Source organism: Vulpes vulpes, chromosome 15 (assembly GCF_048418805.1).
Source record: "Vulpes vulpes isolate BD-2025 chromosome 15, VulVul3, whole genome shotgun sequence".
Taxonomy (NCBI): Eukaryota; Metazoa; Chordata; class Mammalia; order Carnivora; family Canidae; genus Vulpes; species Vulpes vulpes.
The window spans coordinates 116,061,556-116,081,049 of record NC_132794.1 but is presented as its reverse complement, the minus strand read 5'-3'; the positions used below and the strand labels follow the sequence as shown (position 1 = coordinate 116,081,049).

The 19,494-nt window shown below is 41.7% G+C and overlaps 1 protein-coding gene across 1 annotated transcript in view; it reads left to right on the top strand.

The window, feature by feature from the left end:
- Nucleotides 1–19,494, top strand: part of C15H10orf143 (chromosome 15 C10orf143 homolog) — a 50,323-nt gene that overhangs the window by 19,484 nt on the left and 11,345 nt on the right. Inside the window, exons 4-5 of the mRNA XM_072738140.1 lie at nt 16,258–16,365; nt 16,473–16,535. Coding sequence (XP_072594241.1) covers nt 16,258–16,365; nt 16,473–16,535 — 171 coding nt within the window. The remainder of the gene's footprint in view (nt 1–16,257; nt 16,366–16,472; nt 16,536–19,494) is intronic.

The window sequence follows — 19,494 nt, the reverse complement described above, 5'->3', positions numbered from 1 at the left end:
GAATATCTTGAAATCTGAATTTGTGATACCAGCTTTGTTTTTTCTTAAGATTGTTTTGGCCTTTTGGGGTCTTTTTTGGTTCCGTACAAATTTTAATATTATTTGTTCTCGTTCTGTGAAAATTTTTTTCGGTAAGGATTGCATTAAATTTGTAGATTGCTTTGGGTAGTATGGACATCTTAACAATATTGGTTCTTCCAATCCATGGGCATGGAATACCTTTCCATTTTTTTGTCTTTAAATTCTTTCATCAGTGTTTTAGAGTTTTCAGAATACAGGTCTTTTACTTCTTTGGTTCAGTTTATTCCTAGGTATTTTATTTTTAGTGCAATTATAAATGGGATTGTTTTCTTAATTTCTCTTTCTGCTACTTCATTATTAGTGTATAGAAGTACAACAGATTTCTATATATTAATTTTGTATCCTGAGACTTTACTGAATGTTTTTGATACTTGGCCTTTGTTTAGATGTAGGTAAATGATTTCTTGGTATTATGAATAGTTGCCCCTAAAATCAAGGGCTGAGGATATCTTTTTTTTTTTTTTTTTTTGGTGAGGATATCTTACTATCCACTCTGCTCTGTTTATAAATTTTAGACCTGCCTTTACTAATACTTGAAAAATTATCTAGTAAATTCAGCTAGCAGACCTTGTCAGCAAAACCACTGAGACATGTTGATGACTTTACCTCCATTCAAGTGACCCTATGGGGTCTAACTTGTAAAGAGAGAAAATTCAGAGTTAAATTTGCTTCTTTGGGATGCCTGGGTGGCTCAACAGTTGAGCGTCTGCCTTTGGCTTGGTGTGATTCCAGGTCTGGGGATCAAGTCCCACATCGGGCTCCCTTCAAGGAGCCTGCGTCTCACTCTTGTGTCTCTGCCTCTCTCTGTATGTCTCTCATGAATAAATAAATAAAATCTTAAAAAAAGAAAATTTGCTTGTTTCATCCTGTAGGATGTAGATTTTATAGCTCATCTGCTAAGCAAGATCCTTAACTATGAGAACTTAATGAGTACTGGCCATGGTGCCGATCCTAGCAAAACCCTTCACTCTGCCTTTCTCTGTTCACTCTTCTCATTCAAGATAATTGCAACCCATGCCTCAAAAACCAAGTTATTTAATTCTCACTCAATTTTAGTTTTAAGGTGAATCTGTGGAGCTACTTTTACTGTTTGTCTGTTCTACTCAGTTTAATTGTATTCAGCCACCTTCCCATCTAGATAAAGGGAGGTTTACCAGTAATTCATTTTTGGTTATATCTCTAATACACATCTCTAATTCACACCGCCACCTGCATATGGCCTTGATCATTTCTAGCTTTTGGCAAATTTCCTTATATATGACACAGAAAAGTCAAAATGAGGTAATAGTCAGGGGTTCTTTACCATGCTTGGGGGGCTTTTCAGGTGTGTTTGTTGGGCTCAGTAGCCATGGCTGGAGGATCATGATGTGGCTTCTGCTTCTTCAGTTTTCATATGCCCAGAGTCGAGCAAGGCATGTAGTAGGTGTTCAACAAATACATTTTGGGTGATTAATATGTTGAGGGTGTGTGTGTGTGTGTGTGTGTGTGTGTGTGTGTCTAACTGGAAAGAAATGAAGGGAGGATTACACTAAGGCATAGAAATGTTGGTGCTTTCAAACTATCATTTATTTAGGGAAAATTATAATTTGGCTGGCAAAGCCCCAGCAGTGTGCCTCATCATCACCCTCATGGTCACAGCTCATGTCTTCTCAATTTCTTGTGTGTTTATTAGCAAAGCCGTGCTGTTTAGCTGGATTTTTCCAAGTGTACAATGAAGTGATTTTTTTTTTTTTTGTAAATTTGCAGTTGTGCAGATGTCACCCCCAGTCTTAGAGCATTTCCATTGCCTCGTTTGTACCTGTTTTGCAGGAACTCCATTTCTCCCTCAGCTCCAGGCAACTGCTATTCTACTTTGTATTTTTCTAGATTTGCCTTTTCTGGACTTTTCATATAAACAGAATTGAATGTGCTTTTTCTTGCAGCTGGCTTCTTTCAGGCAGCATCTTAATTTTTCAGGTTCTTCCATGGTGAGGCATGTATCTGTAGCTTGTTCCTTTTAATTGCTAAATAATACTCCATTGTACCAATATACCACATGTTGTTTATCCATTTTTCAGTTGATAGACATTGTGTTGTTTATTCTTTTTGGCTATTATGAATAATGCTGAAAATTCAGAAAAGTTATGTGCAGATCTTGGTGTATATGCACGTTTCCATTTCTCTTAGACCAAGAGGACTGGGATTGCTGGTTCCCAGTGCCAGAGAAGCTGCCATGCTGTTTTCCGAGGGGGCACATTCTGCATCCACACTGGCAGCCTACAGAGGGCTCCGCTGAGTCCCCTTCTCTGTTGTCCAATTATCCTCATTCTAGTAGGTATGAAGTTAGGGGTCTCACTGTGATTTTAATCTGCATTTCCCTAGTGACTTGCTGTTGAACATCTTTTCATGTGCTTTTTAATCACTCATAACTTTTTTGGTGAATTATTCAAAACTTTTGCTCATATTTAAAAACAGCTTTGTTTATAATTTACATACCATAAAGTTCACTCTTTTAAAGTACACAGGTCAGTGGCTTTAATGTATTTACAGAACTGTGTAAATATCTCCATAATCTAAATAAAGAACATTTTCATGACCAAAAAGAAACCCGGTTCCCGTGGGCAGTCACTCTCTTTCACCTTCCCCTAGCTTTTAGCAACTACTGATCGACCTTCTGTATCAGAAGATTTTTTATTCATTCATGAGAGACACGCAGAGGCAGAGACATAGGCAGAGGGAGAAGCAGGCTCCTTGCAGGGAACCGGATGAGGGACTCAATCTCGTGTGACCCCTCAGGATCACACCCTGAGCCAAAGGCAGATGCTCAACCATTGAGCCATCCAGGTGTCCCGAGTCAAACTGTTTTCCAAAGCAGCTGTGCTATTTACATTCCCACCAGCATTGAATGAAGGTTCTAGTTTCTCCACATCCTTGTCAACACTTGTTACTATCTCTTTTTGATTATAGCCATTCTAGTGGTTGGGAACTGTATCCCATTGTGGTTTTGATTTGCATTTTTCTAATGACAAATGGTGGTAAATGTCTTTTTATGTACTTATTGGCCTTTTATATATCTTTGTTGGAGAATACACTATTCAAATCCTTTGCCCACTTAAAAAATTATGTCATCTTGTTGAATTGAAAGACTGCTTTGTATATTCTGGATACATGTCTTTTTTTTTTTTTTTTTAGGATTTTATTTATTCATGAGGGACACAGAGAGAGAGAGAGAGAGAGAGAGAGAGAGAGGCAGAAACAGGCAGAGGGAGAAGCAAGCTCCATGCAGGGAGCCCTACTCGGGACTTGATCCCGGGTCTCCAGGATCATGCCCTGGGCCGAGGCAGGTGCCAAACCTCTGAGCCACCCAGGGATCCCTGGATACATGTCTTTTAACAAAGGGATGACGGGCAGCCCGTGTGGCTCAGCGGTTTAGCGCCACCTTTGGTCTAGGGTGTGATCCTGGAGACCCAGGATCAAGTCCCGCGTCGGGCTCCCTGCATGGAGCCTGCTTCTCTCTCTGCCTGTGTTTCTGCCTCTCTCTCTCTCTCTCTCTCTCTCTCCCTCTCTCTCGTGGATAAATAAATAAAATCTTTAAAACAAAACAAAGGGATGATGTGCAAATATTTTCTCCAAGAATGTGGCTTGTCTTTTTACTTTCTTAATGGTGACTTTCAAAGCCCCAAAATTTTGGATATTGATGAAGTCCAATTTTTCAATTTGTTTCCTTATAGATCAAGCTTTTGGTATCACATCTTCAAAATCTTGGCCTAAGATCACAGAAGTCTTGTCCTATGTTTCTCCTCTAAAAATTTTATGCTTTTAGTGCTTGCATTTGGCTCTCTGATCCCTTTTGTGTTAGTATTTGTGTGTGGTATGTAGATAGGGCCCAAAGTTCCTCTTTTAGTGCATAGACATTGAATCGTGTCCATGCCATTTCTGATGAAGACTGTGCTTTCTCCATTGAGTTGTCTTGGCATCTTTGTCAAAAGTCAGTTCACCATAAACTTAAGGGTTTATTTCTGGATTCTCAGTGCTGTTCCATCAATCTGTGGTTTATCCCTATGCCACTACCACACCACCTGGATTAGTGTAGATTTTATTAAGTTTACATTAAGTTTTGAAATCTTTTTCATACATGGTTTGGTTTTTAGGGCTTCCTCGTTGTATTTTTCAGTTTTGTCTCCCCAGCTGGACTGAAAGCTCACTGAAGACCCAGCTCTGTCATTTCAGGTCACCCGACTTCAAGTTAGTTCAGGTTTGGGAATTTCATTTTTTGCATCTACAAAATAGAAATAAAATTCTTACTCTTCCTACATCATGGGGTTGTTGCAAGGACCAAATGAAGTAACAAATGTGGAAAGACTCCTAAACTGTCATTTTTATCATTGTGACCTGACCCATGGTGAGTCAATTTGTGTACCTGCTTTTCTGAAGATCTTGGCTTTAATCAGGATGTATCTTCAGTTTATAGAGGACATCATGAATCTCATGGGCCTATACGTGATCCTCATTAAGTCTACTTTGTTCTTTCATGGTTTTTAATTGGAAGTATGAGCGTGGCGTTTCTTTGCTCTGTTGTCTTCCTCTAGGTTGCTAGCCCGCTTGAAATTTAGTTGTCACTCTTGCTTCTGACTGCTGTCTCAGAACGCTCCTCTTCCCCTAAGCCTCCTTGTTTCCCAGCCAGGCAAGGTGGGTGTGTGGGCTGGGAAGCCCGTATAAAGTAGTTTGATAAGTCTTCCAAAGGTGGTCACAGCTGAGTAAAACACAGCATCGAGCTGTAAGATCCATGTGCTGTGAGAGCGTGGAGTGCAGACGAGTCCTAACTTCTGGTCTCTGTCATTGACACTGTGTCAGGTTTCATTGTCCTGAATCTCCCAAGAAAGTGAGCCTCCCAAGAGTGCAAGGTCATTTTCTAAGTGACACTGTTATTGAAGAAGAATCTGTGCTTGATGGAAACCATGCTCTCTCTCTAAATGACAGCCTATAGGGCCTTATTAATCTTGCTGTTCCAGCTTTCATGGTTCTGTATTTAGGGCTGGTGGACATCCATATCAACCCCTCCAACAGAAGTAAGCTGCCTTTACTGAACTATACAGCCTTACTCAGCAAACTGTTCCTGGTAACTGGGACTCAGTTAACCAGCATATGCATTTCTTTAGAAAAAAAGACCATTAGTCAGTAAAAATCCCCACAATACCTTCTTAATGAAAGATTAGGGGTGCGTGTGCGTGTGCGTGTGTGTGTGTGTGTGTAGAGACTCACTATCAATGGCATTCTGAGTTCTAATAATTTATGTTGGCATTCTCCAGAGTATGCTTAATTCATGTACTAGTGTATGTATTAAAAATGCTTATTTCAAGGTATTTAGTTTTTTTAAGAACATGCCATTTGCTTGCTGTGCTGATTGGAAAGAATACGTGGTGCTTTTCTGTTGAGGTGTTTAGGAAGTTGGCATCTGTTTTCTTTTCCACATTCCTCTGGAGCATAGAGAGCAGGAACAGGTTTCCAGAGGTGACTGCATGTCTCAGCGGCTGAGCTGGCAGCGGGCCTGCACTCTGTGCGCTCCTCCTCCTCTTCACTGGCTTACCAATGTGTTCCCAGTGCGTCCCTAAGATGTCCCCAGTCTGGTTCCTACAGTTCTGTTGATTCGTGAAGCCTGTAACACTCCTCCCTCCCCTACGCCCCACTCACTCATCCAACTGGGGCCCATCACTTCTAATAAAGGAAAAAGTCCACAGCAACAAAGGTGGGATCGTGCCTCCTCAGTGGAGGGCACCTTGTCTTTCCGAGACCTGCCAGACATTTTTGTTCTGTCATTGAACCGACACAGTATGTGTTTTATATTTTAATTTATGCATCTTATCAAATGTCTTCTCTCAGCCAACCATGTTCCTATTTCAACTGTTCTCTGGTGAGGTTGCTATTCGATTGATATTCAATTATTGTTAAGTAATGGGGTGTTTGTGTATACTCAGGATTTTAATTTTGTTTATACAGTGCAAGTGTCTTCTTAGTTGGCTGGTAAATCTTCATCTGCCTTTATGAAGGCTGACATGTCCTCTCCAGGAGGGAGTAAAAGTGAACCATGTAACACAATCCCAGAGTTAAATGCCTCTGCAGGCTTCATTTTCCTTTGGCCCAGGCCAGTCCATAAAAACTGGACAATTTGCCAAGTAAGTGTACAGGTCAATAGCATACGCAGTCAGCTCTCAATAATCCACAGTAAATAGCAGACAACATGAATAATTTAATCCACTCAGCTGGTCCAGAGCTCCCAAGCAGGTAAGCCCCACATCCCCTAGAGGAGCCCAGCTCTTATTGACTACCTAGGTACCAGCATGACTCCCCCTTTCGCCTACCATCGGGTGTGGGGACCCAATTCCCCAACCACCTGAGCCACTTAAAGAATGTCAGCTTGTCGCCATAGATGATCACAAGTCTGCTGACTTTACTGTGCCAAATGTTATTGACCCCACACAGAAACGGTATAGAATGTACTTCCACGGTGTTTTAGGTTTCATCCAGAAAGTATGGGTTCTAGCTCAGAGTCACCCATCTGAGCCCCTTTGCTTTTCTTTTGGCATGTCTGATGTTATTCAGAAAGGAGCGGGGATATAACATTGCTGTCAGGCAGCTGTGGTGGTACTGATGGGGGAGGTTGAAGCCTGTGTATAAGATGACGTGGGGCATATTGGATATTTCCGCTTTTTCCCTTTAGTCCAGATTGTGGGAAGTTGGCAGTAAACCAGTTTTACACACTGTGCTTATGTTTACAGTGTAAAGATTGGTTACATCCTGAATAACCGGAGATCTAGGTCCTTGATCTTCCTCACTGTGTTCATCTGTGTGGGCAGAGGCACAGAAGGCTGCATTCTTTGCAAAGATTTTGAAGATGACGAGTAGGATTCCTTTAGTGTTCAGGAGAAGAAGGATTGGATGTTCTCCGATAGACCAGGAAACCACACAGATGTCAAAGTGAGGTTAATGAGGGAGCGGGGAGAACCCTCCCAGGTGAAGAAGAACACTCAGAAGGCTCCAGGACTGGGGCAGCTGCTTCACACACAGAAGACTCGGGGGTGGCAGAGGATTCCCACCTCTCTTGGACCTGCCACGCCACATGGCCACTGGGCCTGCTCCACAAGGGTCAGTTTCCCGTGCAGATGTGCTGGCTGAGCCACGGAAGGAAGCCTTCTGCTGTGGGGGCTGCTTGGCTTTGCAGGTCTTTTTTTTTTTTTTTTTTTTAAGATTTTATTTATTTATTTATTTTTTAAAAGATTTATTTATTTGTTTATTCACGAGAGATAGAGAGAGAGAGAGAAAGAGAGAGAGAGGGGCAGAGACACAGGCAGAGGGAGAAGTGGCCTCCATGCAGGGAGCCCGATGTGGAACTCGATCCTGGGTATCCAGGATCAGGCCTTGGGCTGAAGGCAGTGCTAAACCGCTGAGCCACCCCGGCTGCCCAAGATTTTATTTATTTATTCATGAGAGGCACAGAGAGAGAGAGAGAGAGAGAGAGAGGCAGAGAAGCAGGCTCATGCACTGAGCCCGACGTGGGACATGATCTCAGGTCTCCAGAATCACACCCCAGGCTGAAGGCGTCACTAAACCGCTGAGCCACCGGGGCTGCCCTACAGGTATTTTTTTATGGTTTATTTTAAGAGGGATGCTGACAGTTTAGAAACTCTACCGCAGAGTGTCTGGGATAGGAAGAGTCTGGAAAGCATCTCAAGTGTGGGATAGTGAAAGGCAGTAGGAATGGTTGGTTGGAGAGGAAGCCTCAGAAGTACCTGAGTGCGATCTGCAAACATCTGGAAGGATGTTTATCTCCTGCATGAGGGACTATTTATTTTATGTTGCTCAAGAGGGAAAAATTAGAATCAGTGGGTTGAGATTATGGAAAAGCAATTTGGCTTAAATCAGTATTTCTTGAAGTATGGTATACGTACCACCAGGGGTATGAGAGATTTTTTTTCCCTTCATTTTTATAAACTTTATTTCAAAATAGTTATAGATTTACAGAAAGGTTTCAAAGACATATAGAGAGAATTTAGGTGTAGCCTTCAGCTAAACAACTTACGTAATCATAGTACAGCGAGCAAACCGTGAAATCAGCACTGGTGCGGCCTTGTTAACTAAACTGCACCCGACTCGCATCTCACCAGTTTGCCCACTAACAGCCTTTCTCAGACCCTGACGGGATCCAGGGTCCACATTGCACAGACTCCTAGTGCTTCTTGGTCTCCTCGGTCGCTCGTGACCTTGACACTTCCTATGAATAGTGGTCAGCTGTTTCGTAGAGTGTCTCTCAACGAGGGTTGTCTAACGTTTTCTGTGATCAGATGAAGGCCGTGCATTTGGCATGCAGGCCGCAGAGGTGACGTCCTGCCTTCTCAGTGCATCAGATCCGGGCATCACGGCATCACCATGCCGGTCACTCCATGAAGGTGATTTCATCCACTGTAAAGCCCCTGTCTTTCTCTTCCTAGTTAATAAAACTTTGGAGGAGATGCTTTGAGGCTGTGCCAGTATCCTGTTTCTCCTTAAACTTGCTCACTGATTTTAGCCTCTATGGGTAAATCTTGTTTGAAATGACATTTACTTAATGGTGCTTTTGTATTTTCCTTATTCTTCTTTCATTTGCTAATTAGAATTCATCTGAAAAGAACACTATCCCCCCACCACCACCCCAGTTGTGTATTCATTTGTTGACACCGTGGTCAGACTCACAGGTACACAGGTTGTTCTGTGCCTCGCAATCCACTGCTGTTGTTACTTATTCCATTGCCCATGTTGTTCCAGCTTTGGCCGTGGGGTACTCCTTCAGGATGGGGCGCCTCTGTCTTTTTGATGTGTCCTCATCCTTTTAAAAAAAAAAACTTCCTTATTTGGGGTGACACAAAATGTCTCAGGCTCATCTTACACTGTCCCCGTTCCGTGCCTGAACTAACCCCTCTCCATGGAGCCTAGATCCCTTCAGCGGGAGGATGGTAGCTAGAAAGCAGTATCCGTGTGCTGGGTGTAGTCTCGCTACTACTAGGATGCCACCATCAGTAGACACAGCTAGAAGTGTACGTATTGGTGTATGTATATGCACTAGTGTATATTTTCATTTACACTTCCTATTATGTGCACATGCACACGTCTGTATGTGGTTCCGTGCTGCTGTCTGGATATGTATTGAAAACTGGGCATTCATGCTAATACTTCCAGTCCTGATCCAGCCCCACTGGGTTCTTTTTTTTTTTCTTAAGGATTTATTTATTGGATGGGGGAGGGGGAGAGAGAGAGACTCTCATGCAGACTCCACGCCCAGCATGGAGCCTAACGTGGGGGCTCCATCTCATGACCCTGAGATCACGACCTAAACTGAAATCAAGAGTCAGATACTCAACCAGCTGAGCCACCCAGTCCCCCTCAACCCCATCTTTAATAGCCTCCTCCTTCCTTATTTATAACTTAACCTTATCAACACAGAGAAACCTGGCTCCCATTAGTTACCACATGTTTACTTACTTATTTAATCCTGGTATAACAATAAAATAGTTTCAAAATTGCTAATCTTCGAGAAACAGATTTGCTGACTAGATTCAGTATTTCCAGTCTTAGAAATAGTATTTTTCAGAGTGAATGAGGATAGTTCTATATTTCAGTGTAGCTAGGTTATTTGTAAAATATTTTTATTTGCTATTTTTTGTGTTCCATTTGGGTCTTCTCTCTCTGACATCCTGGTTGATTTAAATTTGGTACTCACTTTTGGGCAGGTGAAACGTTACTGTGGTTCTAAGACTAGAGCTTCCAAAGAACTTGTACTAAGTGTCTGCCCCCACTTTATACCTGTCGTCCCCCTTCTCTCTGACCTTTTCCCACCCACTCTCCGCAGGAAACCAGTGTCTTTAGTTCCTGGCATATCCTCCTGTGTTTCTTTTGTACAGATGAGCAGACTGGTTTGTGTTTTCTCAGACTCCTTCTTTCTTACATGGAGGGCAGCATTGCAGATGTTTTTTGCACTTGGTCACTTCCCCGTATGCCCTGGAAATCGCTGCAAGCCCGTCCACAGAGGACTTCCTCTGGTTTTCTCAGCTGCCTGGAGCCGCGTTGCTTGGACGTACTGTGCTTCTCCAGCCATTCTCCTGCCTGTGCCCATTTAGGTGGTTTCCAGTATCTTCCAGCCTAACCAGTGCTATAGTGAGTAACCTTGTACAGCCTTTTTTTCCCCCCACATTGTTGTGGGTGTGCCTATTGGGTAGGTTCCTACAGGTGTATTTTCTGGGTTAAAAAGTCTCTGTAGCTTTTGTTAGGTATCACCAAGTTTCCTGCAAAATTTGAAGTGGAGGAGAGGCCCATTTCCCTACAGCTTTGTGGGTAGAGTCTGCATCACACTTCAGCATCTTGCCAAGCTTATAGAAGACAAGTGACAAGTGGGGTCTTTTCCTTTGATCTTCTCTAAATGTGAGTGAGCTTGAACTTGTAAACTTGTTTGTTGTCTGTTCATGTCTTTTTCCCATTTTTCTTTTGTACGTTTGTTCCTTTGTTTCATATATTAAGGGTGGTAGCCTTTTTTCTGTGGTATAGGCTGCAAGTAATATCCTCCAGTTTGTCAATTATCTTCTATTTTGTCTAGGACACTGTTTTGTTTCATTTTGCCCTGCAGACATTTTTGTTTTTATGTAGTCAAATTTATCAATTTCTATTTCGTTGCTTCTGGATGTGGAGTCATTGTGAGAAAGTCTCCCTCTACCACCCATGGCTTACCCATGTTTTCTTCCAGGAATTCTATAGTTTCATTTTCTTCCATTCTTAGATCCTTGATCTATTTGAGGTTATTCTTATATACAATACAAAGTACATGTCTGATTTCATCTTTTTCCAAATGTCTACCCAGTTGTCCCAGCACCATGTACCATGTATTTATTAAAAGGTCCATGTTTATCACAGTGACCGGTGATGGCAAATTTCCATATACATTCAGGTTTATTTCTGAACTTTTTATTCAGTCCCATTTGCCTATTTGTCTATTAATTATAGAGTCTTTTTTTTTTTTTTTAATTTTTATTTATTTATGATAGTCGCACAGAGAGAGAAAGAGGCAGAGACACAGGCAGAGGTAGAAGCAGGCTCCATGCACCGGGAGCCGGACGTGGGATTCGATCCCGGGTCTCCAGGATCGCGCCCTGGGCCAAAGGCAGGCGCCAAACCGCTGCGCCACCCAGGGATCCCTAATTATAGAGTCTTAATAGTATAATGTCCAATAGGCTTAATTTTATTTTTTTCATTTTTATTGGTTAAAATATTAGTATAATGAATTCTTTTTCTGATTATTGCTTTAAAAGCATTCCGCAGATTCTGATTTATTCCCTCAGGGTTTTCTTGGCTATTCTTGCATGTTTGTTTTTCCACGTGACCTTTAGTATCAACTTTTGTAAGTCTGTACCGTGTCCCTTGGTATTTTTATTGGCATTACATTGACTTTATAAATTAACTTAGGGACAGCTGTCATCTTTTTAACGTTAAGTCATCCTAACCAACAATAGGAGATGCCTTTTCATTTGTTCATTTCTGCTTTCATATCTTGCAAGAATGTTTTAAATTCTCCTTGTATAGGTTGGGTGCAATTCCTATTAAATTTATTCCTAAACATTTAATCTTCCCTGTTGTAATTATCTAAAATGAGTTTTTTTCTAACATCTTATTATTTTATATTTCAAAGCAATTTTTGTATGTTAACTTTGTGTCCTATTATTCAATTGATTCTTTTATTGTTTGGGTTGTTTTATCATTGATTCTCTGGGGGTTTCCAGATATATATTACGATATCATCTACAAATAGTGATAGTTTTACTTCCTTACCCATTCTTATGCCTCGGCTTGATTTATCTTTTGTAATTATATAGGGTAATGTAATACCTCTAGGGTAGGGCAGTGGTAAGCAGAAATGGAGACCATGCATCCTTGCTTTGATTTTAGTGGAAATGCCACCAGTCTTTTCCCATTAAATAAAGCTACTGGCATTAGGAATAAAGTATGTATATTTTGTCATGTTAAGAATATAACTCTTGGGGCATCTGGGTGGCTCTGTCAGTTAAGTGTCTGCCTTTAGCTCAGGCCATGATCCCAGTCCTGGGATCAAGCCCCCCATCAGGCTCTCCACTCAGCTGGAATCCTTCTCCCTCTGCTTGCTGCTCCCCCTGCTTGTGCGTGCTCTCTCTCTGTCAAATAAATAAATAAAATCTAAAAAAAAAAAAGGAAAAAAGAATATAAACTCTCAATTTCTATTTTCTGTAATTGTTATAAGTAGGATTTAAATTTTGTCAAAGGATTTTTTCAGTATCTGGGTAGATAATTGTACATCTTTTCCTTAGGTTAATTAATATGAGGAATGATACTGGATTTCGAATATTGAACCCAGCTTTCATTTCTGGAAAAAATCCTACTTGGTCATGGTGTGTGACTTCTTCCTGTGGTGCTAGATTCTGTTTGTTAATGTTTTATTTAATATTTCTGCATTGATATTCGTGAAGGATACTGGTCCGTGGTTTTTTTTCTTTGTTCTTCTTTATCTGGTGTTATCAGCATTACACTTGCTTCATGAAAGGACTTGGAGACTTTCCATCCTCATCAGTGCTCTGGAGCAGTTTATGTAGAGCGCCGAACTCTCTGGTCTTGAGGGTTTGGTAGAAGCCTCTGTGAAGCTGTCTGTCCTGGTGCTTCTTGGGAAGGTGCCTGCTTAGGAACCTTTGTCTTCTCTGGCTGTCGTCTGGTTCAGCTAACTACAGAGGGTCCGGTCTTGGTCATGACCATCTGAGTTCCTTGGAAGTTGTCCATGTCAGTGACATGTTAAGTCTGTTTGCATAGAGGTCTATAAGGAGTCTCTTAGGATTTTTTAGATTTCTTGTTTTATTGGTCACTTCCCTGTGTCATTTCTTATTTTATATATTTGTGCTTTCTCCTCTTTTTTTCTTGATCAGGTAGCTGGTAGGTTGTCTACCCTGCTAATTTCCACCCCAACTCCCGCAAAAAACCCATAAGACTTAGAAATACTAGTTAGCACTGCTGTTTTTAATGGAAAACCTACCGTCCTTAGTCAGCTGTTCCCTCAATTGTTTCTTTCTTGAATTTTCTTCTTCTTTTGCTAGTGTTTATGAGCTAAGGCTTATTGACAGGGTAATTTTATTTTTTCATTTTTTTTTTTATAATTTTTTTTTAAATTTTTATTTATTTATGATAGTCACAGAGAGAGAGAGAGAGAGGCAGAGACACAGGCGGAGGGAGAAGCAGGCTCCATGCTCCGGGAGCCTGATGTGGGATTCGATCCCGGGTCTCCAGGATCGCGCCCTGGGCCAAAGGCAGGCGCCAAACCGCTGCGCCACCCAGGGATCCCTATTTTTTCATTTTTTTATTGGTAAAAATATTAATATGAATTTTTCTCTGATTATTGCTTTATTTTTTAATATTTTATTTATTTATTCATGAGAGACACAGAGAGAGAGAGGTAAAGACATAGGCAGAGGGAGAAGCAGGCTCCCTACGGGGATCCCAATGCAGGACTTGATCTCAGGACCCCAGGATCACAACCTGAGCCAAAGGCAGACATTCAACCACCCAGGTGGTGACCCAACTACCCAGGTGAGCCACCCAGGTCCCCCTGATTACTGCTTGTAAATGCATTCCATAGAGTCTGATATGTAGTGTTTTCTGCGTAATTATTTTTTAAAAATTCTATACTTTTAGTTTGTCCTCTTTCACTAAGAGTCAGTAATAGAATTTTTAAATATCCAAGTAGAAGTGTCTTTCTGTTTTGTTGTTGTTGTCGTTGTTAATAATGTTAACTTTTATTGCATTGTGATCAGAAAATATTATTTGCAGTATTTCTACCTTATGGAAATTGTTAATGTTTTCTTTGTGCCCTAATATATGATGATTTGTAGGGAGGTGCTATAAATTCTTGAGCAAAATATGTGTTCTCTATTATCAGAGTGTAGACTTCACTATATATGTATAAACTCTACCTTGGTTGATGGCGTTGCTTAGATCCTAACTTATTTCTTGTGCACTTGCTCTGCCTTGTATGGAGATGGTGTATTCGATCTCCCATTTTTAACATATGCCTCTACACATCTCCTTTGGTGTCCTGTTACTTCTGCTTCGTAAAGGTGGTAATTGTATTTCCTGATGCCTAGGTGTACATGAGCATCATCTCTTCATTGCAGACTGAGGCTTTTAACATTAAATACATCCTCTTGTGTTTTACACTTTGGAACTTGAATTCTACTTGGTCTGCTTCTCTCTTTTTGTTTCATTTACTTTCGTCCAGCCTTTTACTTTTTTAGCTTTTCTAGAATGACTGTTTTAGGTATGTCTCTTGTATACAGCATACAGTTGGGTCTTGTTCTGTAAGCCCAATCAAGAACCTTTTTCTTTAAATAGGTAAATTAAGGCTATTAATATTTATTTAACCTAAGGAAAAAATGTACAATTATCTACCCAGATACTGAAAAAAATCCTTTGACAAAATTTAAATCCTACTTATAATAATTACAGAAAATAGAAATTGAGAGTTTATATTCTTTTTTCGTTCTTTTTTAGATTTTATTTACTTATTGGACAGAGAGGTGCTTTGGCGTTTCTTCATGTTTGTATGGACTTCTCACCCCTTTACTGTGCCTGTCTCTGTTCTGCAGACTTTCCTCTTGGCCTGGCTCGCCAGAGTTTATGACGGCAGGTGTGAGCTGGGGGCACAAGGGGCACATGCCAGGACCTAGTGGCTTTTCTCTTACCTTTTTCTTTGTATTTCACATTCTCTGACTTCATGTTATGACCGGGACATGGTTTGAGGTAGAATTTGTAGTTTCGTTTGGGGGTAACCATAAGAAAGGCAGTGACTGCCTCACCTGCCTTGTCTTCAGCCTCTAGGAGGTCAAGCACTGACCTGAGAAATTCTTCTCAGTGGTCTGGGGGTGCATGGAGTTCAGCATTTTCCAGTTTAATCTCAAAATGCCGTGTAGTCTTTAAGGTGTGTGAAGACAGTAAAACTAGCACTCTAAACCCATTATATATTGAGTGAATCCAGTAATTAAAAAAAGAAAAAAAGATAAGTCAATTTAGAAAATACAAATAAGTACAGATAAGAAACAGATTTGGTATAAACCATGACGATGGTTTGCAGGAGACCAGAGAAGCAGAGGGAGCTGCCGTGTAAGGGCTGTGTTTTCTGACTTGGTGGGAGCTGTCCAGCAGCAGGGCCCGCAGGCCAGCCTGGGGACAACGGATGGACTTCATGACCACTTGCAGAGGTCTTCCTACTTCTCAACTTTGTGTCCCTGAAAACACTATTACCCTTCACAATGCTCAAAGTCTTGTTTTTTTTCCTTTTTTTTTTTTTTTTTAAGATTTTATCTATTTATTCATGAGAGGCACACAGAGAGACAGAGAGAGAGAGAGACAGACAGACAGACGGACAGATGCAGAGACACAGGCATAGGGAGAAGTAGGCTCCACGCACGGAGCCTGTCATGGAACTCTATCCCAGGTCTCCAGGATCACAACCTGGGCCAAAGGCGGTGCTAATCCACTGAGCCACCGGGACTGCTCAAAGTCTTGGTATTTTGAGAGTGAAAAAAAATTTTTTTTCCTTTAGCATTAGAGGATTGCTTTTGTGATTTATCTTCTTTAGAAGGTTCACAGGGAAGCAGAAACCAAGTGCTAACTTTCCCAAAGGTTATTAGTTATGGAGCATGTGTGCAACCTGAAAATAAGTAAAATTAATTTGCTCTTCAGTGTCAGTAAGACAAAGAATTACTTACATGTGAATTGTTTATATTGTATTAAGAAAGCATGTAACTCGAAACTAGGCAAAATGTGTTGAAGCATAGAGCTAGTTTCTTGAACAAAATTGATAGGTTTTGTATATTTCCAATATCACAATAGTTTATTTTAAGAGTTTTGACCAAAATTGTTTAAAATGTCTATATTAAATCTATAAAGTGAGGTAAACCCCAAACATTGCTAGAAATAATGAGGTTAAATGTAACTGATGGAACGTGTTCCTGAAAGACGATGTTTAAAGTCACCCCTCAAACGTCCTATAAACTCATCCAGCTCCACAGGGGTCTGTGTTTGCAGCTGAAGTTTGCAGAAGGCAAATCCAATTAGTGCCGAGTGCTCCAGGAGCCTCCTCAAGTGATGTTTGGTGTCTTTCAGAAACGGGCATGCAGGAGAGGAGAAGCAGCCGGGCCAGAGTGGGGCCGAGCCCCTGTGAAGCTCAGTGCCCCAGTGTCCTGCAGCGGCGAGGGGCTGCCACGTGTGGGGGTAGGTTCCTGTTCCCACCAGGCCAGCTATGACCCATTTAAATATTTTAATACAAAGTGTAAATAATCACTGTTCTGATGCATCTGCGGCTGTGATTTGTTAAATAGATTCCTCAGAACGGCGGAAGGAGCTGGGCCCAGCCTTGCCCGAGATGTATGGCGGGGGAGTCTGTAAGTGCATTAACCTTCTTGCTGTGACATAAAAGACAGACTTGTTCTTAAATATTAGATCCATAAAACAAAGTTAATAAAAACGGCAATTACATTTCTAAGGACTGAGGGATGTAAATAAAAAGGTGCAGATTGATTTAAGCTTTTCTTGGTGTTCTGCTGGGGTGCAAACTGATTTGTTTCCAGCTTGAGATTGGAAAAAAAAAAAAAAAGAAAGAAAATGCACTTAAATTTTTTTCTTAACACAGGGTTCAGGGAAGGGAACAGGCCACCGGATACAGTTAATAGAGGTCATTTGAGGACATCTTGGAGAGAAGCCTTGACCTCAGTTAATTATCCGAATAGGGATGGACATTGTTTTCTTATTTCCCTGTTTGAGCTAGTTTTCGTGTCCCGTAAACTTCACAGAAACCTCAGATTTCAGAAGGAGAAATGCAGTGTTCACACCATTAATTCAAAGTAAAGGAGGTCTAACATGGCCAGAGTTAGATTCTCAGTTTCCATATTGGGCAGGATATTGTAAAGTATACACGAGTTACTAATACCTGTAATTAATATTTATTAATACTAATAAGTAATACCTGTGTTACTAATTTTGGACTTATTCTAAGAACAAGTTGATGTCTTTGATAACCTCTGTAATTCTTGTTTGTTTCTTTAATTTTAAATTTAGTTTCTTAATATTGCAATAAAATAGAATTACGTTTAACTGTTACATAGAAACCAGGAGAATGTGGGTCTGTGTGTGTGTGTGTGTATCTGTGTATGTGATCATTTCTTAGATTCCCCCTAAAGAATTTTAGAAAAAAGTATCGCTCTGTTTTTGATGAGCAAAAGGTTGAGTTGGTCAGTTCTAAGATTTTGAATGGGCATATTGCAAGCTACTGTGTTTTACAATGAGAGGCAATGATTTTGTTTCAAATGAAGACCTAACACTGTGCCAGTTATTGCCCATGTGAACATCTGATCATCTGAAGTCACTGGAAAAATATGAAAACAGAGCTTAGTGTCTGACTCCTTCAATGAAGGCATGCTTTTCTTATGCTTATCTTCTGGAGAATTTCTGCATGTTATGCTGCATTCCATGGTGCAACCCTAAACAATGGTGAAGTCAAAGATTGGCAATTTGAACTTACTGTATTTTAGATTGATTCCTTTAACAGCCAGACATGCCCTGGAATACAAATCCATAATGTTTACCTTGAGAAATATGGCCTCATTATGAGTAAATTGTGTTAATGCTGGTTACTAACTGGTAACCTTCCTGGTTCTCATCCCATTTCCATGGAATGTATCTTTCAAATCCCCCCATCTGTTGGGCAAACACTTGGAACGTAATATGGATTCTTAATGCTCTGAGACGTTGTGTTCTGGCATGAATGGCTTAAAGAAAAAAAATTTGGCTCAAGCAACTGATTGGATCATTTTAGCTAATATTCTGTTTGAACAACAGTTTCTATTTGATTAGGATTTTTCCTTCCTTTGTAACTCCCCAAGCTTGCCTCTGTTCTGTTTCATAGGAAATGAATCTGTGAGCAGAGAACCTATATTGATATGTAAATACATCATTTTTTCCTTAGTGCTCGATATTCTTTTTATCTAAATTTCAGAAACTGACTTTAAAAAATCAGTTTCCCTTTATCTGTAGTTATTCTCAATAAAATTTCACCCAGGCTTGGGTGATTTAATATTTACACCTACTGTTTCTAAAAGTCCTATGTAAATAAAGATTGAAATGTGAATTTGAAAAGTCACACCTCTTGATATTTGAACAGACTATAGCTGCGTATATCTTCTTTTTCTAATAATATGGCTAGTTTCTCTCCTAAGCTTTTAAAATAATAAGACACTATTTTTGTATTCTGGAACATCAGGAGGTTCAGTGTTAAATAAAAAGCAAACAGTATTTTTAGAAATGCAAGATCCCAGGGAGAAGTGCTTAACAGTAAATCACTGATGGGCAGCAATTCCAAATTTCAGAAGACTTTATTAGACACATAGGTCCATTCACAGATGTGCACCTGTGTGCATGAGTGTGCCCTGTCCTGTACCATTGGTCCTGAGTGGACCCAGGGTGGAGACCTGGGGTCAGAGAAGCAAAGGTTGCATCGAGGGGTCTGTAGAGCCCTAAAAGGAAACTTGGGTATGAGTCTCACCTTCTTTGGTCCTCCCTCTGATAACCTCCCTGGGAGGTCCCCCCATAACCTCCCTGAGTGCTCCCCCCAGAAACTTCCTGGGTGCTTGCTTCCCCCAGAACCTCCCTGGGTACTTCCTCCAGAATCTCCCTTGGTGCTCCCCCTGGAAACTCCCTGGCCGCTTGCTCCCCCCAGAACCTCCCTTGCACCTGGTTTTCCGGTATGCTGCTGACTCGCCAGGACCTGGGCTGACTGGCCAGTCCTGCTCTGAGTCCCCACGCGGCTGTCTCAGCTCATGCCTGGGCACCTGCTGCCTTTCTCCTCCGGAGCGTTTCCTCGTCTTTAACATGAATCGTTTGTCACCAGTGCAGGGTCTTGGCTTCTCAGGTGCGCGGGGACTTTTTCAATTGAATTCGTCCACCTTGTTTCCAGGTTGGCGTGTGGTCCCCTCTGTGCTGACTGCCTTCGCGGGGACTGCTGCTCCGCCTGGCAGGAGGACCCCGCCGTGGCGCTCGCCACTTGTAGGGGCGGCTCCTCTTAGCCCTGCTTCACCCCGCTCGGGTTACTGACGACCGCAGGGAGACCGTCCCCGTCCTTGCCGCGGGATGTGGCGCTCCATCCTCCCGGGTGTCCCCGGGGCCAGGCTGCCCTGCTCTGCTGCCCTGTCTGAGGCTGCAAGCCCAGAGCAGTGCCGATGGCCGGTGGCCGCCTGTGGGACCCTCCTTCCTTCACAGGGGGCCGCTCAGCGGGGCCCGGCCCGCCAGGTCGCTCGCTGCGTCCCCGGGTCACTCAGCCTGCTGGCCCCGGAGCCACGGTAGCCCAGG